The 23,267-nt window shown below is 38.2% G+C and overlaps 1 protein-coding gene across 2 annotated transcripts in view; it reads right to left on the bottom strand.

Annotated features, from left to right (window-relative positions):
- The window catches only part of SPRED2 (sprouty related EVH1 domain containing 2), a 182,203-nt gene that overhangs the window by 39,980 nt on the left and 118,956 nt on the right, over positions 1-23,267 (bottom strand). For both annotated transcript variants that reach the window (XM_069068954.1, XM_069068953.1), the window contains exon 2: positions 3,404-3,581. In XM_069068954.1, coding sequence (XP_068925055.1) covers positions 3,404-3,547 — 144 coding nt within the window. In that variant the 5' untranslated portion in view covers positions 3,548-3,581. The remainder of the gene's footprint in view (positions 1-3,403; positions 3,582-23,267) is intronic.

Raw genomic sequence — 23,267 nt, 5'->3', positions numbered from 1 at the left:
GTTAGAGCTGAAAGAAACTTTTCAGAGGAATCAGTCTAGCCTCCTTATGCCAGTGATGAGGAAACCAAGGCCCAATAAGGCAAAGTAGCTCATGTAAGGTTATTCAACTAGTGCTAGTGGCTGAGTCAAGAAGCCTGCGATCTGAGTTAATCTAGTGCACTAACCTTCTAGTTACATTATCTATAATCAAAATCAATAATCCATAATCTATAATTATAATATATATATACTATAATCTAATTATAAAACATTTGTATAATCTACAAAATCTATAATAAAAAAGCTTACTGCCATAACTTATTATTAATAAATAAAAAATACTGAGGTGGATTTTTTTTGAGGTGATTGTGATTTCATAATTTTTATCAAGTGAGATATGTGTGAAGCACTCTGAAAACTTTAAAGTGATATACACATACTATTATTATTATCATTGATAATAACAAAATGATATAAGGAAATGCCTTCCAATGATACAGTTCAACAACTCCTCTATAATTCATGGTCTTAAGACAGTTTGGCCTGGGAGATCGAGAGGTTTGGGCTTAGCCTTGATTATATAGCTATTGTGTGTATCAAAGGCAAGATTTCTTCCTAATTCGAAAGTCAGCCCCCTCTCTGCTAGTTAGTGTTTACTACTATTTTTTAAACTGCCTAATAAAGCTTTTTAAGATCTCAAATCATCACATATTTTCTTGAGTGCCTACTATTTGCAAAAAGCTTTGTTTAGTGTGAAATAGTTAAGTGCAAATGGGAACAACTTTAACCCAGACCAGCCTGTGTTGGAATCATAACAAATTTAGAATTAGAGAAGTCCAAAATCAAGGATTTTTACTGTTACTAATGTCTGTCCAATTTTTAAATGTGCAATAGCCTCTAGGTGAAGTCTTCTGAAAAACAAACTAACAAACTTTACTAACTCTTTACTTTCCCCATAATATCAGGGGGAAAAATCTATCCTTTGATTAAATTTTTCCATGCTTAGATTCAACTCAAAGGTAAATTCTCCTAGGAAACTTTAAGCTAAAATTGGTCCAGTCAACTAAATAATCTGAACAGAAAGGAAAAAAAACCCACCAGAACAAGCAACAGTTTCCCCTTTGAAGAAGAAATAAAGTCAGCTTTAAAAATTGGGACTAATTTAATGATAATAAAAATAATAATGAAAAAACTGGTTTTTATATCCATTATGTGCTCTATACTTCCCCACATTTGTTCATGCTACCCTCTGTGCTGGCATTGCCCTTCTCTGGCCTACTCATTCTTTCAAGTCTAACTCAACAACCATCTCCCTTGGTCCCCATCAGTTTCTCTTGGAACCTCATACAGTCTGCACCAATCTTGTGTAAGCATATGCATTATTCTGCATTAAGTTATTTGCCACAGTGCCTTGAAAACAGTAGGTTCTTAATACATGTCTGAATTGAAATGTGTGCATACGTTGCACAATCCTGAAGTTCTTGTCCTCTTCCCTCCAGGCTCCATGAGGGCAGCTTTTGTCACTAAGCTTTCCTCGAACCAACAATAGAACTCTAATCACAGGCTAGTTGGGTGAATTCACAAGAAATACCCTTTGTACAATTAACACTAAAGAGAACATTTTTAAAATAAAAATTAAATGATTAATTATCAAGTTAATGTAAAATGTAAAAGGGTAGTAGGGGTGGCTAGGTGGCACAGTGAATAGAAGGTGGCACCAGCTCTGGAGTCAGGGGGACCTGAGTTCAAATCCGGCCTCAGACACTTAACACTTACTAGCCGTGTGACCTTGGGCAAGTCACGTAACCCCAATTGCCCTGCCTTACCCCCTCCAAAAAAGTGGAAAAAAAAAAGTAAAAGGGCAGTCAAAACTAAGTCTTTACTGTGCATCTTTATTGTACTGATTTGGTGTACACACATGCACATTATTTTAGTTTAAATTAAGTTACAAATAAACTAAGTTTCAAAAATGTAGAGGTAAACAATTTCTTTACCAATCATTCCTGTCAAACAATTCCTTTAAATAAATATCTTTAATATCTCCCAAATAAGTTTCCATTTACAAAAATTCAACTTACACATAATGAATCTTTCAATAATAGAGCTATTACTTAAAGTAAAGGATGCTGGCACTCACTGCTTATTAATAAAATCTCTGAGAACTGTCAAAATGTAAATCTTTTGACCCAGAGCTAAAATTGTCTCTCTCCTAACTGCTTTAAAAAAAAAGAAAAGTGACTGCAAAGGAACGTTCAGATTGCAAATTCAACACACATAAACATCAAGAATGCCAATGTTAATATTCTCAGAATAACATTAACCTGCTCGTTTTATGTATATTACATATACTTCCTATGTAGCACACAGCATTAGTCGAGGATATGTTGAATATTTTGAATCTCTTCTGGCTTCTGAAAGTAAATTTCCAGTACATAATAAAGGCAACAAACATGAAGAGTGTTAAAGCTGCCTAGGAGAACTTCATAGCTTTTTCATAAACAGTATTGCTAATTTAAAGTAGATTTTAGCATTCAACATATTTTTAGTTTCTATAACACCAAAGTACCTTCTTCAAAGAATCATGGGAGAAAGCAGATGCCAATAGAAGGTTGATTTGGCTAATTTTCCTGTTACTGTTTTTTTCCCTCCAAAACATGTTTTATTCATTAATTTTGTGCAATAAAAGCTACACTGTCTTTTAGGTAAACATCTATTTGGAAGGAACAGTATGCCAGGAGACAACCTGCCCCCACATTTTAACTCTACCAATCCAACTCAGGAATAGCTCACTCTGAATAATGCATTAGTTTTCAAAGCTTTCACTGCCACTGGGCCATACAATGTGACTGACTTCGTCAATGCTGGAAGGTCTGATCCATGAATGGGTAGTTTGCTTAATTCCACTAAGATGGCAGAAGTTCTAAATCTGGTGGGGGTGGGGGAGAACAATCTAGACATTTGAAAACTTGGCATCGACTGAGAAAAGCAGTTCAGTTGTAACTGAAGCTACTTTTTGGGGCTAAGACAAGGGTTCTTATCCTGGGATATGTGGACTTTAAAAACAAGCATTTTTATAATCATATTTAAATAGAATTGGCTTCCTTTATAATCCCCCAAATTTTATTTTATGCATTCACAAACATTCTGAGGATTACATAGGTCTCACCAGTCTGCCCAAGGAATCCATGGCACAAAAAAGTGAAGTACCCCTAGATGAAGGTATAGGGGAAACAAAGTTCTTGTTACATAATCTGGCTTTGGCTTTAGAGTCTAATTTCTGAAATTTTTCTCTCAGGAATTAGGAATTAAGGAAAAGAGAAACATCAATGGGAAGGGGGCAGGTTGGAAAGAAAAGTTTTTAATTTATCTTTAAAAAAAATCAGTTGCCAGCAATCTAATCCACAAGTCTTATATCTGTTCTTACCAGTTTGTCTTTCTGTCGTTCCCCGTGGATGAGAAAACCACTTCTTCCATTCCCTTCTGGGTGCATGACCTTGCAGACACCAACTCGACTGATACCACCTCCTTCTTGAGGTAACCATCCCCCACTGGAGTCATCTCGGGTCATAACCACAGCTTTGACACGAACAATATAGCTGTCACTAAAACGTCAACAACAAAAATAACTTGGTAAGATAAGTCTGTTATCAGCTTTGCCTTCTACCGATTCCATATAACAAACTCTTTCAGTGGGCCATTAAACCAACATCCCAAACAAGATGTAAGCACAAAAGCTAGCACTCATAAAATGAAGGGTTGATATAACCTTCTATGGAAAGGCAACCTGGCTAGTGTTTGGAAGAAACATGGATCCAAATCCTATCTCTGACATTTACTAGTTGAGACCATGGGCAAGTCATTTTACTTCCCAGATCCAGTTGTCTTAGTTATAAAATGGGTATAATGCCTATAGCAACATTCTCTTAGGGCTGTGGTGAGGATCAAAGTGATGATTTATATAAAGCCCTTTGTAAACCTTAAAGTACTATTTAAATAACAGCTAAAACAACAGAAATCCAATACAGACTTTTCTTTTTAGCCTGGATAAAACATTCCCTAATTGTGTAATTTATAAGTATTTTATTGTTAATAGCAATGGATACTTACATAGCTGTTAAGGGTGTATAAAGACTAACTAAATACATTCTATCATCAGATTCTCAGAACAATCCTATGAAGTAGTTACTACTGATATTATTATCATTCCCATTTTACAGAGAGGTTCAGAGAGGTAAGGGGCAGGTAGCTAAGTGATAACGGTCTTGGGAATCAGGAAGATGAAGGTTCATCTGCCCCCCCCCTCACTAACTAGCTGTATCACCCTGGGCAAGATGCTTGATTTGTTCAGTTGGAAATATGGAATGATAAAAGCCTACCACCTAGGGTTATCTCAAGGATCAATGTCTGTAAAGCACTTTGGAGAACTTTCAGTGCTTTATAAATAAATGCTGGCTATTATTAAGTGACTTGTCCATGGTTTACAAATTTAGTGGATCCTAAAAATGGGATTTGAACCCGGGTTCCTCCCAATTCACTAAAATAATATAGCCATGACTTCTCTACAGGTAAAAATTGAAACTTTCCTATCTTTTGTACCCCACAGTTACTTTCATCATCTTATGTTTTTCCCTCTAGATTTAATAATCTGTATAGGACTTTGTGATTTAAGAACTGAATTCTTTAAAAAAAAAAAAGCAGGAAAAAAAAGGAAAACATGTTACTTAGCAGGCAATTCCTTACTAAATCTTTAAACTATCATAACAAAAAAGACAGCTGATTTAAAATCACCATAAAATGAAATTCCTTAATAATTCTTCATTCATAGTTTAAAATCTTATGGTCATCCGAAGGCATATGCACATATTTTAAAGGTTTAAATAGTACCTCATACAGCCTTTTTACAAGTCAGTTTTGGGTACAAACTCTGAAAATATAACCAGTTACACTACATATTATGTGGCATCTATAAATTATACCCACTCAGTTTGACTTTCCTAAAAAAGGAAGGTCAGACAATCTTTAAGCCTTAAAATTTGACTTTACAAAAACTGATTTGTCAACATTTCAGAAATCTAGTTATGTTTTGATATAAGATTACAAGGATGATAAACATTCAAAATCAAAAGCAAATCAAAAACAGTTTATATAGCTTACAAAACATTTTCCTTCAACTATCTCATCTAAAACATAGCCTGCTGTTTACCATTTTATTTGCTAGTCTAAATAATTTTAGTTTCACAATAAGTTACTCTGAAAACCTGCCAAAATCTGCTTCCTCCAGAAACCAAATCCAGCCTTTTCTCATTCTTTGTCACATTTTGGAACAATTATTTATTTCCACAAGACCATCAAATTGGTAATTTGTCTATTTGCATGTGATGGCCAGTCTAGCCACAGTTCATCTATCAAAGGTGAAATATAAACAAAAATACTTTTACAATAATTTATTTTCAATTATTTTTTATTAAATAGAAAATGTTTAATAAAAATAGGTTTGCAAATGTCACAACAGCTTGCTGATCAAGCTATTTTCCCATTTCGATGAAGGGAAAGCAGAGTAATAAAATTTAAATGCTTGTCAACGGTCAGAGATCAAAGGAGGAGCAACAAGGTCCACCACAGAGTTGGGATGTCTCTCCTTGTGTACACAAAAGGCAAAGTAGGAAAAAAGGGAGCTACTTATTTGTAGATAATTCTGAGAACAAGGGTAGCCTGAAATTTGGATTCTAATGTTTTTTTTTTTAAAAAAAACTTTTGCTAATATATTTCTGCAAAAATGTATAGAATTTCCATGGGCTGAGGAAAGGCTGCCCCTGTTAATGGAAAATGATGTGGAAAACTGAAGCAATTAGCTGGATAATTCACACTCAAGAACTAGGTTTTTGACTCATTGGCCTTGACTGTCCAGGAAAAACCAGTTTAGGAGGCTGGATCACTTCTCTAGACCCTGGGCTTTGTTTACCACTTCTCTGGCTGGCAGATGTTAAGAAATGCTCCTTTACTTTCTCCCTCTCCACATCAGCTACACACAAACTTTTCTGTGTTCTTTGGGCATCTCTCCCACAGTGGCTTAGAACAGGCTGGCTGAGGCATTTCCCAGAGTTAACCACACCACCTTCCTAATCCTATACGTGTGTTACCGGTTCATTTTGACAGGAAATTACTAAGGTGCAGAATTCAAGCCCCATACACCTCTTGTTTAAACACGACCTGTCTTTTATAGGGCTTCAGCAGCTAAGGGAGCCTTTCTGGGGAGAAAGGGGAATGGAGAAAAGAGGGGAGATTAAAGGTGAAGAAAAAAAGTTTGCATAATTTAAATTAATGCAATCCCTTTAATATTTCTCACTTATCAAAGAGAGATTAATTTTTTAAATGCAGGTGGAAGATTATCAGCCAACCCATGAGAGACCTCCCCCATGCCACCAACCCTATTGTAACTTTCTGCTCTTTGCAAAATCTTCCTTCCTGTCCTCTTTTACTCCTACACCCTGCCTCCCACTGTCCCCCCCAAGAATACACCAACCTAAAAAAAAAAAGCAGACCAGCATGAACTGAGGCACTGAAGCATGTGGTTGATTCTATAAAAGAAGTCAGCAGGGTTAAAGTAGAGCACTGAAAACTGAGGAGGAAACAATATCTGTCTGGATTATCCAGCTGCAGGGCAGTCAGCCAACTATTTCCTATGGCCTGTGTATTTAAGGTCTTCAGTCCCTCACAACCCCACCCAGAACAAAAATGACAATGAATTTGAAGACTGGAAGGTAGACTGTAGAAAGAGCTCTGTCTCCCACCTGACCCTTTTTTTCTTCTGGAAGGAAAGAAGAAAATAACATCTGCTAAAAATACAGATGGTGTTACTGCGGAGGGTAGTGGGAAAGGGACACAGACAAGGAAGGGAAATGAAGGGGGATTTAGCTCTTGGTTTAGTCAAAGAAAATGGCGCCTGTTTTCTTTAATCAAAGGACAGAGGGATAACAGTTCCAAGATGCTACAATGTAGAACCACATTTCTGCATTTTAAAGGGCCACGTGAGGTCAGAAGATATGTCCTACAGAAAGGCCTTCCTCAAAGGACCTATTAGACATTAACCAAAACTAAGTTTCTGAATTTTACTCATGTGGGTTGAGTTAGTAAAGCTTTGTTGTTTTTAAATCCTTCTTTTGTCTAGATTTCCTAACACTTCTTGTGACCCTACCAAGTCAGTCAACCTTTCTATGCCTCAATTAATCAACAAGTATTTCTAATGTACCTACTATGTGCCTGGAACTATGCTAGGGATGCCAATACTGGGGGAGAGGGAAAGAGCTGGAATAGGATCTAGCAGTCAGAAATACCGGATGCCTATAATTCCATTCAACAGTCATTAACCAAGCTTCTACACCTATTATGTGCTTGTTACTAGGCTTCCAGAGTCCCTGCTATCAAGTAACTTGTATTTTCCTAGTTTCAGAGAATAAAGATGGGGAACTCCAAAAATATCCTAACCCTCCCTACACAATAGCCGGCTCCTGTAAAGTTTCTATGTGGGGCTGACTGGTCTGTGGGTTCCCAATTTCCTCCTCATCCCATACTGCTCATTCTGTAATAAATAGTATTCTATTTTCTAGCTCTATTCTGATCGCAAGTACCAATCTCCTGAATTTCTATGCTGCTTAGTTGTTTTTTGGTTGTGTCCAACTTTTTCATGACCCCATTTGGGGTTTTCTTGGCAAAGATGGTGGTTTGTCATTTCCTTCTCCAGCTCATTTGACAGATGAGGAAACTGAGGCAAATAGGGTTAAGTGATTGGTCCAGGGTCATACAGCTAGGAAGTATCTGAGGTTAGATTTGAACTCAGAAAGAGGAGACAAGTTGTTTAATCTTTTCTGGGACTCACTTGTTAAAAAGGGGTGGTGGAGGTGTATTAGGTTTCTTCTAGATTTTAAACTTTGAATGGCTTGCTCAAGGTCAAACGCAGAAAAACATCTGAATGTAGTCTTTTGACTCAAACCTACTGCCTTTTCATTCCTGGGGAGTTAGAGATGGGTGGGTAGTGAAGTGAGAATAAATATAATCTCAAAACATGCCCTGCTAAGTCTATTTTATATCCTCTAGCCGAAGAAAAGGCCACAGAGTTTCATATGTAGCAAAGCAGGGACCTGAACTCAAGTTTTCTGATTTCAAATTCAGCAGTCTTTCCTCAAAAGCACAATGGTTTCTTTTCAGACCCCTCCTTAAGCTTTGGGGCAGCAGGACCTGGGGTTAGGACTGCCTGAGTTCAAACCCAGCTTCCGACACGACCCTGGACAAATGACTTAGTTTCTGCCTCAGTTTTCTCAACTGTAAAATGGAGAAATAATAGCACCTAGCTCCCAAAGTTGTTGGGAGGATTAAAAGAAATAGTATTTGTAGAGCACTTAGCATAGTACTCGATATGCATCAGGTGCTCAATAAATGCTTGTTTTTGTCCAACTTCCCATCCCACTTTGGCTCCTATATGGCATAATTTATTAGAACTCCTATGAAACTCTTGCTACAACACAAAATATTTCCTTTGAAATAACTACTTTCATTCAATTGAATAAACATTTATTAAGTGCATACTACTGTGTGTCAGGCACTATGCTAAGCAATGGGGATACAAAAAGAGGCAAAAAGCAGTCTCTGCCTTCAAGAAGCTTACTATCTACTGGTGAAGACGCATGCTAACAGATTCATGCAAAGCAAGCTATAGACAGGACCAGAAGGAAATAAGCCAAAGAGGGAAAGCAGTGGAATTCTGAGGGTTTAGAAAAGGCTTCCTGTAAAAGGTAGGATTTTAGTTGGAACTTAAAGGAAGTCAGGGGAGTCAGAATGGAGGAGGGAGAGGGTTCCATGCATGGGGGATAGCCACAAAGAATGCCCCAAAGTAATTCTCCTTCCTCAGTCATATTTTTGGTTAACTACTTTCTCTAAATATACGTATCTACACACACACACACACACACACACCCACGAAAAATCTTAATCACTACTCTCCATTATCTGCAAGGTTTGTAAAGTTACAAATTAGGATAGAGAGGCAACATAGCATAAGTTTAAGAGTCAGGAAAGATGTGAGTTCAAATCCAGCTTTTGACATATGCTAGGTGTAACTTTTAGGTAAGTCACTTCAATTGGTGGTACTGTTCTAGACAACTTTCTAAGACTCAAAGCTAAAGAACAAATTGCAAATTTATCTTGGGAATGGAAGCTTCTTCACAGAGTTCTCTACACCAATGGTGTCAAATTCAAATAGGCCACTAAATCTACATAAGGATTGTCGTGGGCCACATATCGACTTAGAAAACTTTATATTATCTATGTTTTATTTTATTTATTTTGTCAAATATTTCCAAATCATATTTTAATCTGCTTTGAATTGTACTTGGGAATGATGTAGGTCTTGCTGGTAGTGTATTTGATACATTTCTCCTACATCAATGAAAATACAGGAAGTAATGGGGGAAAATTATATTTCTCTATTCAAGTCTTTGTTCTCTTTTTTTATCTGGAACAAAAAGGAAATCTTTTATATAGAAAAATATAGAAATTAGACTTATTCAACTTTCATCAATTTATGGTATAATTAAAAAAACCCAACAACTATACAGGAATATTGAGGGAAACCTCTTTCTTTCAAAAGGAAGTTGAAAGAGCAAGTGTTAAAAAAAATTCAAAAACTAGGGAAATAGTGCAACACGATGTTAACAGCACTGCTTTGCAGGTGTATTATGAAGTCAACTATGATTTGAATGGGGAGACGGGAGGGTTCAGACCTATGATCACTTTTTCACTAATAACCAGCAGATTAATTTTACGGATTTGGTGGGGTGGGGGAGGGAGAGGGGGAATGGAGATGACACTGCAAGGTTAAGAGACTGACCCTTGGTCACTCAGCTAGTATTTGTAAAGAGACAGAACCAGGGTCTTCCTGGTCCCAAGGCTGTACATCACACTGGACTGTTCTTCTCAACTATGGCTTCCAGAATGGAAAAAGATAATGTCGAAGTACAATGTAAGGTGCACGCCTTAACAAAATGCCTTCTTTCCTTATAAAAGAAAAATAACATCATTATAATAAAATTATAATTTAATTATAATATATTGATATGATTAGAATGAATTATAATTTAAATAATAAAATTATTATTGAGTCTGACATTTTGGGGAAGAGTGATTATGAATCCTGTGGGAGGTGCTTTGTGATCATCTCAGTTTTACCTTGGAGACCGCATTCATGGGGCACGTTTGCCAAAATGTCAAGCAGCACCTTAGTTCTCTATTTCTATATACATACTTGCTGCTACATAACAGGGTCATTTCAATCAGTGAAGAAAGTAATTTTCTACACATGAGCAGAATATTCCATTTGTACTCGAATCCCTATTGATAGTAGCATTACCCACTGTTTTCCCCTAGGGGCAGTATGGTCTAGCAGACTGGTATGGTATGGGAATTAGGAGGTTTGGATTTTGTGTCAACCTCTGATGCTTTAATAAGGTGTGATTTTAAGCAAGTAATTTAGACACAGTCCCTTCTAATTGTTCTTCCCTGCCTCAATTCTTCCCCTGTTCCAAATTATCCTCTACCAAAGTGATTTTCCTAAAGCTAGGGCAGGTCTGATCGTGTTACCAGCCACCCCCTTACTCAATAAACTCCAGCGGCTTCTTATGGCCTCCAGGACCTTTGTTAGGTTTTTAAAGCTCTTTCACAACCTGGCCTTTCCAATCTTCTTACACTTGACTCTTCCCTCCACATACTCTAACATTTGGCTAGATTGGCCTTCATGTTATTCTTCCCACAGAGCCCTCCATCTTCTGCCATCCTGAAGCCTCTTCCCTGGCCGGGAAGTTCACCCTCCCCTCCCTCTCTAAGCTCCAATCCCGCCTTTTGCATGAGACCTTGCCTGGTCCTCCATCCTTGTGCTGAACAATCTTCCTATTTGTCTCCCCCATTAGAAAGTGAGCTCATTAAGGGAAGCGATCGTTTGTGCATTTATTTCATCCCCAGCACTTAGCACAGTGCCTGGCACATAGTAAAAAGCTCTTAACAAATATCTGTTGACGGACAGACCGCCGAAAGGATGAGATAATTGAAAGGAAATTATTATTTGTGTTTGAAATGAATTATATGATTATGTCTTTGCCTGAAACAATTCACTTTTGTTTATTTGGGCTAGTAAGATTATTTTGTAGTCCCTGAGGTAAAGAAGAGTTTCAGATGCACCTTGTGAAATAAGGGAAAATTATCCAGTACTAGTAGGGTTCATGGTAGAGTCCTCCTTGCTCCCCCACCAAGCCACCAAGGAGGTGCCAACAAGGCCATTAAGACCATCATTGGTTAATCATTGAGTTTTGTTCCACACCATGTGACTGCTCCATTGTTTTTGTAGTCATACATTTGAACTTGCTACACAAATTTTTTCACAAGTATGTTTAAAAGAAAAACGTAAAGTCTTAAGTCAAGCTCCCCTAAAGAACCCATTTCTGTTTTTTGTAGTTTCTATTACTTCATTCAAAGCAAATTTCTCCAACACATGCCCCCTTTCTCACTTTACTTGACATCAATTCTATACCTTCCTCTGTCTCCTAAGAACACAGCCCTCAGCTTTGCCTTTGCTGTTTATAATAAAAATCTCCTGGAATGAATGCAAAGTAGAAAATTAACCTACAGGTATAATGTTAATTTCATAAATAATATTTTAAAATACTTACTTACTAAATCTCTTCTAGTAAGCAGTCTACTACAGAAATACTCATGGCTTCTCTACACTTGTAAATAGTTATTTTAAGTATCTGTTGAGACAATTTTGGAAATTATGGTTGGAAGTTTTATTAGCATCAGAATCCCAAACCCCACAGAACTATTAATAACATCTTTTAAAACTATTAGGACATGTGTCTAGATGCTTTTTAACATCACAACAGTTCATTAGCAAATATTTAAGAAATCTACTTCAAATTTACAAATTTTTTAAAAATAAAGACTATAAATCAGTTAGCTCTAGAATCAGCAAAGAATAAAAATTGAAGTAAAATTATTTAAAATAAAATAAATTCAACTCAACAAACATTTATGGACTTTAATGAATCTAAACTTATTGGGAGATGAAAGAAGACTGAGTAAACCAAAATTTACTATCCCTGCAGGGCAGAGCTTCAAGGCAATTTATGCAACACAAAAGTTGGGGCAAGTGAAACCTGAGAAGCAAAAGACCAAATTTTGGTTTATGATTTCTCCTTTACTACTCATGCAAAAAAGACTAGTGTAATAGGCTTCATAATTGGGATCAAAGGATAACTAAGTGGAACAAAGATAATCCACCTCTTAAGAACCCTGTCTTCTGCTATGATTTACCTCACATGAACCACCAGGTAATGGAAACACTGCTGTTGATGTAATTTTGTACATTTGATCAGCTGATAATTCAAACACATGATAGTTTGGTGTACTAGAAAGGGCATACAGGTTGTAGAGTCAGAGGGCCTGGGTCTACAGAAGACTACTTACATATCTGCCCTCAGGCAAGTCGCTAGCCTTCTAGGATCTAGGCCTCAATTTTCTCATCTGTAAACTGTGAGGGTTAGCTCAAATGATCCCTAATAAAGCCCATTTCAGGGAGGGAAAGAATTTGGAATTCAGAAATTTTTTCAAAAGTTTAAAAATTGTTTTTAGCATGTAATTGGGGAAAAAAAATTAAATGTATTAAAAAAAAACATAAAGAAAAAGAAAAAACCAAAAGCCTCTTTCAGCTCTTAGTTGGAATGGCATTACAGAGACACCCCACAACGTGGGCTTTAAAAAAGGCTGTTAGCATTGAGCAACAGGTAATTGATTTTCTCAGTTTTTTTATAAGGTGAAAAAGTAATCCAGATTTCCTAGAAAGAGCAGTAAATCTCAATCTCACAGCAAACAATATGCACTTTAGCTGAAATTAATCAGCACTATCTTGGTGCTTTTTTGTTTTAAAGGAACTCCATTTCTTTTTCTTTGTAACATGTAAGAGCTGGTGGTAATAGTTTTCAGAAACCAAAGGAGGCTATACCTTAAAAACCCAACAAAAAGAACAGAAATTTAGTTTCTAATATTAGGCTTCTTTGTAACAGGGTAAAGCTGCTACAAATTCGTTGTGGCAAAAATGTACCAGATTCGAGGATTTAAGTTTGAGTCTCCGTTTTGCCACAAACTACCTGGGGAATCTTAAGTGAACTACTTGACCAGTATGGTTAAGTCTGCTCCCTTCAGGTTTTATTCTTACACAGGGGACTGCCATTTTTCAGTCAAGAAACACTGATTACTACGTGCCTGGCACTGTCCTCAGGCATTGTCCCAAGTGCTTAGGATACAAAGAGAGGTGGCCCTTACACTCTAATGTAGCAGTTGGCTTAAAAAATCTTCTACTCTCCTCATTTCCCAAATCCTTCAACTTTTTCATAAGCAGAATGAATGCTCAATATCAGGTTTAACTCCCCAATAAAAGGAGAAGGGAAGAAGTCTTTATAAAGCACCTTCAATGTGCCAAGCACATATTATTGCATTTCATCTTCACAACAACCTTATAAAATAGGTGCTGTTATTATACTCCCATTTTACACCTGAGGAAACTGAGGCAACAGAGGTTACATGATTGCCTCAGATTCACATAGCCAGTAAGTGTCTAAAAGACCAGATGTTAACTTAAGTCTTCCTGACTCCAGGCCAATGCTCTGTCCACTGGACTATCAGCTGCCTCTGGTAAAGAAGAAAGATATAAACACCAATGTTACTCTGTAAAGTAAGACGTCTCATCGACTTGGAGATATAGTCCCTCCATCCTGGGCCTCCTTAACAGAGACAATGTTAGGCTACCCTTAAAATGAAGCTATATGGAGACAAATGGTTTTTCCTTTCCCTGCTTTCAATAAGCCCTCAAAAATGGACATGCCATCAACCTCTAACACTGTCCTACACATTATATCTGTAAAACCCTTTTCTTATTCTATTATTACATGGGTCACTCTTTTTGGGGGGTGGAGGGCAATTTGGGTTAAGTGACTTGCCCAAGGTCACAGGGCTAGTTTTTGTGTTAAGTGTCTGAGGCCAGATCTGAACCCAGGTCCTCGTGACTCCAGGGCTGGCGCTCTATTCACTGCATCACCTAGCCGCCCCCACATGGGTCATAGTCAAATAGAAGGCATCCTTGTTTCATGGAAGGAGTGCCCATAATAAAGTAAAATCCAATGGCATTGTCCATGGGAAGAATTTTAATCCCTCAAAGCTTTGGGATTTGAAGAGCTCCCTGAACTGGAAGGTGAGTACACATCCTCTACCCAAGGCTAGCCCCTCAGACGATGCTTCATTCCATTCAGCTATCTGCCAGGCCATCAGAATATAGACAGCATGGGCATGTTATCATGTCATCTGATCTATCTACTCCCATGTAAAACACTCCTCCTGACGCGGAGCCAAGATGTCAGCTTAGAAGCAGGAAAGCTCTGTATGCTCCCTCCATAACCACCTCAAATACCTATAAAAAATGACTCAAAACTTTAGGGCTACAGAACCCACAAAATGACAGAGAGAAACAAATCTCCCACTGAAGGCAGCCTGGCAGGTGGACAGGAAGGGTTCATTGCAGCACCCTGGGGGCAGAGCCCAGCCCCACCTTGAGCCCCCGGTCTTAGCCTCAGGGCACCCCAACCAGCCTCCAGCTGGAGAGATGTCAGGAGAGTGGATCACCAGTAGCTGTGGCAGTTTCCAGAAGTATCAACCCATAAATGCCAAAGACAAAGTGAGAGGTCAGTGGGGACTTTGTGGGAACGGAAGGTCTGGGAGTGTGGGTCACTGCCCCTCAGAGGGAGAAGCAGCTGATGCTGTGTGGCTTCTTCAGAGCTCTTGGCCTGCAGATTGTAGGGCCACCAAGTGACCATTCTGAGGGGTAATGGTTCTTGCTTTAACCTGCTTGGATCTGGATTGGTATCTAGGGTGGAGGTCCTAGGGTGCGTGACCAGTGTGCCAGAGCAGTGGAGGCTTCTGAGAGGGCACCCATCTAATAGCTCCGGCAGCTGAGAAAACCCCAGCGATTTGGGACAAATCTCTCCTCTTTGGAAGCGAAGTTCTACTGTGGCAAAAAGCTCAAAAGTCAATTAATTGAGTGGCAACATCAGCAAGCAAAGGAAGCAAAGAAAGCACAGCAATCCAACTTTGGACTCCTTTTTTGGGGACAAAAGGGATCAAAGCATGGAACAGGAAGAAGACAACTAAGTCATAACTCGGGCACCAAAAGCTTCCAAAAAAATATGAACTGGTTACAGGCCATAGGGGAGCTTTAGAAGGATTTTGAAAATCAAACAAGAGACGTGAAGGAAAAATTGGGAAAAGAAATGAGAATGATGCAAGAAAGTCAGGAAAAGAAAATCAGGAAAAGAGAGTCAACAACCTGACTGAAGAAAATAACACCTCAAAAAATAGACTAACACAGGATGGCTAGGTGGTGCAGTGAATAGAGCACTGGCCCTGGAGTCAGGAGGACCTGAGTTCAAATCTGGCCTCAGACACTTAACACAAAAACTAGCCATGTGACATTGGGCAAGTCACTTAACCCCAATTGCCCTCCAAAACGCAAAAAACAAAACAAAACAAAACAAAAAACCAACCAAACAAACAAAAAAACAGACTAACTCAAATGGTAAAAGAGGCTCAAAAAGCCAATGAGGAGAAGAATGCCTTAAAAAGCCAAATTTGCCAGATGGAAAAAGAATCTCAAAAGCTCACTGAAGAGAATCATTCTTTCAGAATTAGACTGAAGCAAATGGAAGCTAGTGACTTTGTGAGAAATCAAGATACTATTAAACAGATCCAAACAAATTAAAAAATAGAAGGTAATGTGAAATATCTCATTGGGAAAACCACTAACCTTGAAAATAGATTCAGGAGAGATAATTTAAAAATTATTGGACTACCTGAAAGCCATGATCAAAAAAAGAACCTAGAAATCATCCTTCAAGAAATTCTCAAGGAAAACTGCCCTGATGTTTTAGAACCAGAGAGCAAAACAGAGGTTGAAAGAAACCACCAATCAACTCTTAAAAAAGATGCCAAAAAGAAAATTCCTAGGAATATTATAGCCAGGTTCCAGAATTCCCAGATTAAGGAGAGAATATTACAAGCAGCTAGGAAGAAACAAATTGAATACTGTAGAAACCCAATTAGGATAACCCAGGATCTGGCAGCTTCTACACTGAGGGATCGAAGGGCTTGGAATATGATATTCTGGAGGTCAAAGGAGCTGGGATTAAAACCAAGAATAACCCACCCAGCAAAACTGAGTATCATGTTTCAGGAGAAAATATGGTAATTCAATGGAATAGAGAACTTTCAAGCATTCTTGATGAAAAAAACCAGAGTTGAATAGAAAATTTGACATTCAGATACAAGAAGCAAGAGAAGCATGAGAAGGTAAACAGGGAAAAGAAATCATAAGGAACTTATCAATGTTGAACTATTTACATTCTGACATGGAAAAATGATAATTGTAACTGATGAAACTTTTCTCAGTATGAAAATAGTTGAAGGGAATATAAATGTACATATATATGGCTATATAGGAGGGTAAATAGGCGTATGAATACATATGTGAGTGTGTGTATATATGTGTATAGGTATACATAGACAGAGGGCACAGGACCAATTGAGTAGGAAGGGATGACACTTAAAAGGTAAAATTGAGAGGTGAGAGAGGACTATAAAGAGAGGCGATGGGGAGAGACAGAATGGGTAAATTATCTCATATAGAAGAGGCAAGGGAAAACTGTTACAATGGAAGGGAAGAACAGGAAGGCAAAAGGGAATGAGTCAACCTTACTCTCACTGAATTTGGCTTAGTGAGGGAATGATATATAAACTAAATAGGGTATCTCACTCTACAGGAGAGTGGGGGGAGGGGAGGGCAGGTTGGGGAGAAGGGAAGTTGGAAGCACACACTTTTGAAAATGGACAGGGTCAAAGTATAGAATAGAACAAGTGTGTGTGTGTGGGGGGGGGTTAAAATGGAGGGAAATATAGTCAGCCTTTCACATTATATCCACTATGAAAATGTTTTGCATAGCTACACATGTACAACCTATATTGAACTGCTTATCTTCCCAGTAAGGGTGGGTGGTGAGGGAGGAAGGGAAAGAATCTGGAATTCAAAGTTTTAAAATCAAATGTTTAAAAATATATATTATTATTATTTTTTACATGCAACTGGGAAATAAGATATACAGGCACTGGGGTATAGAGATCCATCTTGCCCTACTGGAAAGTCAAAGGGGAGATGGGAGAGGATATAGGAGAGACCAGATTGGGGGAAGGGGTATACAGTGGGATTGCTGTTTTGGGGTGGTGAGTAGGGGAAAAATGGGGAGAAAATTTGTAACTTAAAATCTTGTGGAAATGAATGATGTTAAACTAAAAATAAACATAAAATTTAATAATAAAAAAAAAAACACTCCTCCCCCACCTACACATTTCACTTCCATGATAATAATTAAGTCTGCTCTACAACATACCCTGTCTCCTTGGACCATCACCTCCATCTCCTCCCCAGGATTAACCTACAATTTCTTGTTGGGTGTCTCAGCTCTGGTGGGTAGGCTTTTGTCTTATTTTATGCAACCACAGGCTTCTGTGCCATTTCACGGTCAGCCAAAAACTTATTGTTCCTTGTCCCTTATTGTCTTCTGTCCCTTGACCTCCCATTTACTTGCTGTCTTTTCCCACTAGAATGTGAGCTCTTTTGTTTATCTCTCAGATTTATGGAGAATGGAGGAATTTATGACCAAACAAGAAATAGAGAACATTATGAAATGCAAAATGGATAATTTTAATTACATTAAATTGAAAAGGTTTTGCACAAAGTCAATGCAACCAAGATTAGGAGGGAAACAGAAAACTGGGAAAGAATTTTTACAACTTGTGTCTCTGATAAAGACCTCATTTCTTTCTTTTTTTTTTTTGGATGGCAATTGGGGTTAAGTGATTTGCCCAAGGTCACAAGGTTAATTTTTGTGTTAAGTGTCTGAGGCTGAATTTGAATTGATGTCCTCCTGACTCCAGGGCCGGTGCTCTATTCACTGTGCCACTTAGCTGCCCCTAAAGACCTCATTTCTAAAATATATAGAGAACTGAGTCAAATTTACAAGACTATAAGTCATTCCCCAATTGATAAATGGCCAAAGGATAAGAACAGACAGTTTTCAGAGGAAGAAATTAAAGTTATCTATAGTTATATGAAAAAGTGCTCTAAATCACTATTGATTAGTGATGCAAATCAAAAAAGTCTGAGGATTACATCTATCAGATTTGGCTAACATGACAAAACAGGAAAATAAAAAATGTTGGAGAAGATGTAGGAAAGTTGAAACACTAATTCATTGTTGGTAGAGTTGTGAGCGGATCCAACAATTCTGGAGAACAATTTAGAACTATGCCCAATGGGCTATAAAAATGTGCATACCCCTTGACCCAGAAAAATAACCTCTATGGTTGTATCCAAAAGAGATCATAAAAGTAGGAAAAGGATCCACATGTACAAAAGTATTTATAGAAGCTCTTTTTGTAGTGGCCAAGAACTAGAAATTGAGGGGATGCCCATCAATTGGGGAATGGCTGAACAAGTTGTGGTATATAAATGTAATGGAATATTATTGTGCTATAAGGAATGATGAACAGTTAGACTTCAGAAAAACCTAGAAAGACTTTTATGAACTGATGGCTGAGTGAGGGGAGCAGAACCAGGAGAACACTGTACATAGCAACAGTCACATTGTGCAGTCACTGACTTTGACAGACTTAGCCCTTCTCAATAATAATGCAAGGTCCTAAAACAATTCCAAAGGACTCATGATGGAAAATTCCATCTACATCCAGAGAAGGAACTATGGAGTCTCAATGCAGAGCAAAGCAAACTATTTTGTTTTGTTTCTTTCTTTCTTATGGTTCCTCCCATTAGTTCTAATTCTTCTATATAACATGAGAATTACAAAAATGTTTAATAGGAATGAATGTGTAGAGCCTATATCAGATTGTATGCTGTCTTGGGGAGGAGGGAGGGAGAGAAAATTTAAAACTTATGGAAGTGAATGCTGGAAACTAAAACTAAAAAAAAGAATGTAAGCTCTTTGAATGCAGGGATTCTCTTGTTTGCTCCTACCTGTATCCCTAGCACTTAGTACAGTGCTTGGTACAGCAAAAGTCTAAGAAATACTTTATTTCTATTACCATTGCTACAGTGACAAAACTTACTGTTCCAATAACTGCTTACAACATCTGGAATTGCTTAGACTTGCACTGAACACCACTCACCAATATGTGTTGCATTTCCCCAGAAGAATGTAACCTCCTTGAGGACAGAGATCAGGTCACATTTATATTATTATCTCCAGCATCTGGTGCATAATAGGTACTTAATAAATGCATATGGATTCATTAATTTTTGTTTCATATCGCTTTTGAGAAGAAAAGAACACTACAGAAATGTGCCCTCTTCCTCCATTAATAGTTATCTGTGCACACCATATTCATTTTTATAACCCCCAAAGTACATTGCACACGGTTGGTGCTCATAGCACTATCTAAATGAGACTTATTAAATAAATGATTGTTAAATGCATGTGTGAATGCAGGATGAACTAATGAATATCATCACGCTTTCAAGAAATTTACTGTGATATTTTGGAGACTTAGCAAATCCAATGCATGACCAAAACATTCCACAAAGAATTGAAAAAAAATGTATGAAGTAGAGAAGCAGAAATAATTTTGAAAGCACAAAAAAGCAGACAGAAATACTACTCAGTGTAGGTGCTATGACACAACTTGTTTCAACGAGAAGGACAGGCAAGGAGGGAAATGAAGGGGCTGCTCAGGAAAAGCATGCATGCATGTCATGTGTGTATATTCTCATATACATATATGTATGTGTGTATATACATACACACACTAACAAGGAATCCAGCTTTCTCTGAAGAATTCAGCCAACTGTTAGCAACTGTGCACAAAATTTTCTCAGTCAATTCACCTATCTGGGTTTACATTTCTCACCTGACAACAATCCCACTGTGTAGTCAATCGACAAACCTGAACTTCTCCAGGGCTCTCAAAATAAAGGAAAAAGTCCAAACTCAATAACCCACCACTGAACAAGTTCAGCAGGACAGAGGCAAACTCTCCCCCAAAGTATTTTTTCCATCTGTTTTAAGAGTTAGTCACATTGTCGGGGGAGGGAGGGGCTGGGAAAGAGATACTATTCTCCATTCAATTCTCTAACTACTTAAAAAGCAAATTTTTGAAAAAGGGAGAGTTTTTAGTTAGCTGCCAATCCCTCCTCCATAAAGACAACAGTATAAAACAGATTGTGTACATGTGTAAGTTCTAGAGGATGACCCTATGGTAAATTCTGTGATGTAGGCTACCCCCAAATTACAGATGGGACACACTCCAAAAGTTCATTTGTTAAGCAGGTTTTTTTGGAGCTCAGAATGCACTTTTCCATAGAAACAACAGGATTAAATTCCAAGGCCAGCCCACAAAAGCTTATTTATTAACCCATAGCACAGCTGAACCATAGTATTCTAGTAACAGTATCACCCTCACAGAAATGGTCCACCATTTAAAACGCTGTTTCTTTTGCATTCCAAATTCATACTGGCATTACCTAGAAGATATCTTGTCTTTCTTAGCACAGTCCCAGGAAAAGGGGCCTTACCTAAACCAAAAGACTTGCTGGGCCCCTCCCAAGCCAGACTCTAATGGAGGTGGGAGATGAGTGGGATCGAGGAGAAAAGAGCGCTGTTGGGGAAGCCACACTTGTAGGTTCAACTACTTGCTTGGGAGTGGATCCATCAGGGTTGATGGATCCCCTGGGAGTGAGGAAAGGCCTCAATGACTTGTCTCCTTTTGATAGGAGCAATTCCAGGGTTCAGTTAGAAATGGCTAAAGTTTAGGTTATTCATAAGTCAAGTGTTCCTAGGGAGGAACACTGTATTTTTCACTCAAGGCTAGGCATATATTGAAAATTCAACATTGATTAAATTTCTAAAATGTATACTTAATCATCTTATCCAACTCCCAGTTGAATCCCTACATATGTATGTTTTAAATAATTCAATGTTGAAAGGTACGATCTGCTAGAGGCTTGGGAAAATGAAAAACAGCACAGACCTCTCAAGGATGTTACAACTTCAGATGAGACAAAAAACACAAACTTTGGGCTTCAGATTTGTCATCTGAAAAATGAAGGAAGTGACTTATATAAGTATCACAAAATCTAAGCTGGAAGGGATCTGGACCTCAGAGGTCATCTAATCTCCTCTACCATACAACCAAGTGGTCATCCAGACTTTGTTTACCTCCAGTGAAGGGGAAATCTTCATCATCTCCATCAATAGCTAGAATTTATGGAGCACTTTAAAGTGTGCAAAGTGCCTTATAAAATGATCACATTTAATCCTCACAACAACTCTGGTGTGCTATTATTATCCCCATTTTACAGATGGGGAAACCGAGGCACAGGACTATTAAATGATTTACCCAGGGTCACCCAACTATTAAGTATCTGAGGCCAGAGTCAAACCCAGGACTTCCTGTTTCCAAGTTCAAGCTCTAGGCAGTGTGCCACTTAACTGCCTGACCACCTCCCCAGGCAGCCCATTTTATTCTGGAATAGCTCTGGGAGGACGTTTTTCCTTAAACCAAGACAAATTTGCCTCTGCAACTCCTTCCTAATGATAATCTCTCAAGGTTCCTTCAAGCTATAGGTCCCATGATTTACATACTCACCGATAGTTATAATACGAGTTAGAGAAAATAATTATGTGAATTGAAGGGTTCAAACAAAATGGTCTGAGAAATTAGTTTGGCTGAAGTGCAGACAGCTTGAGGAAGAGCACCATGAATTAAGGCTGAAAAGGTAAGCTGGAGCTTGGTTTGAATGTCAAACCAAGGAGTCTATATATTATCCTGGGGGTGGAAGGTACCATTAAAGGTTTTTGAAGAGACCAGTGATGTGATTAAAGCTGAGAATTAGAACAGCTACTTTCCCAGTTATGTGAAGGACGAGGGGAGAGACTGAGGGCAAGGAAAGTAAAGAAGCTATTGTAACAACCAGCTCAGGATGGTGGTAGGGAGAATGTGAAAAGAGGAAAAAGATAGATATCAACATATTGATGTTGGTGATAGCATCATCAAGACCTGGCGACTGATTTGATACGGTATGAAGGAGGGGAACAGCAACAACAAAAAAGATTTAGACCAAAATGGGGAACCTCAGAGGAGGGTCACATTTTGGCAGGAAGGTGATAGATTCAGTCTGGAGTGTATATAACTATCCATGTCCAAAGACTATCCCAGTCGAAAAGTCTAAGGGACATTTTATACTTTGGGGAGCCATCTGCATAGAGGTGGTAACTGAAGCCATGGGAATGGATGACATTGCTACTGGAGAAAATTTAGAGAGAAGCAGAGGAATGAAGGTGGGGAGAGATGGAGAAGTACCCTGTTCCTCCCCATGTAGTATTGAAAAAGGAGGAAGAGAAGAAAGAAGGGATGGTCACAGATGTAGAAAAAGAACTAGGAAAAAAGGTAAAAGTTTGGGAGCCAGAGAAGAAGAGAGTAACAAAAAAGAAGGGGTCAGAGAAACAAAGTTAGTAGAGACCTCAGAGATCAACTATTCCAATGTTCTCATTTTACAAATAAGGAAACTAGGACCCAGAGAGGTTAAGTCATTTGCCTAAGGTCACAAAAATAGTAAATGTCAGTCAGGATTTGAACCTAGGTCTAATAATAGACCTAATACAAATCAAGTGGACCTTCCACTACATCCCCATCCAGTACTTAGCATGGTTTATGGCACAGAAAAGGCATTTAATAAATGTTTATCAATTGGTTTATTGCCCTCAAAATTGAGCTAGTTAGTAATATAGATAGTTTTAGGTTGGGATCAACTCCTGCATTCCCTAAATTTCAGCTCCTTTGTCTTTGAACTCTAGCCAGCAATCAATCTACCTCTAATTTTCCCCCAATGATGTTAGTGCCTGGGTTCTCTCTGGCAATGGGCTTGGCTTTAGCATTTAAATTCCCCCCCCCCCAACAAAATATAAACTCCTTAAAGGCAGGGATTGTTTTACTTTTTTTCCCCCTCTTTGGACTCCAAGTGTCTAGTAGACATAGCATCCACTGAATAAATGTGTGCTAAATTGAATTAAATTATATCTTCTCTTCCCCCATCACAAAGTCCTTAACCCTACTACTTGGCCCTCCATTACCTT

This window comes from Petaurus breviceps, unplaced genomic scaffold (genome assembly GCF_028583685.1).
Source record: "Petaurus breviceps papuanus isolate PSGF00001 unplaced genomic scaffold, PetGlider_PUasm1.0 90775, whole genome shotgun sequence".
Classification (NCBI taxonomy): Eukaryota; Metazoa; Chordata; class Mammalia; order Diprotodontia; family Petauridae; genus Petaurus; species Petaurus breviceps.
Note: the sequence above shows the minus strand (reverse complement) of the source record. Positions and strands in the feature narration are given on the sequence as shown.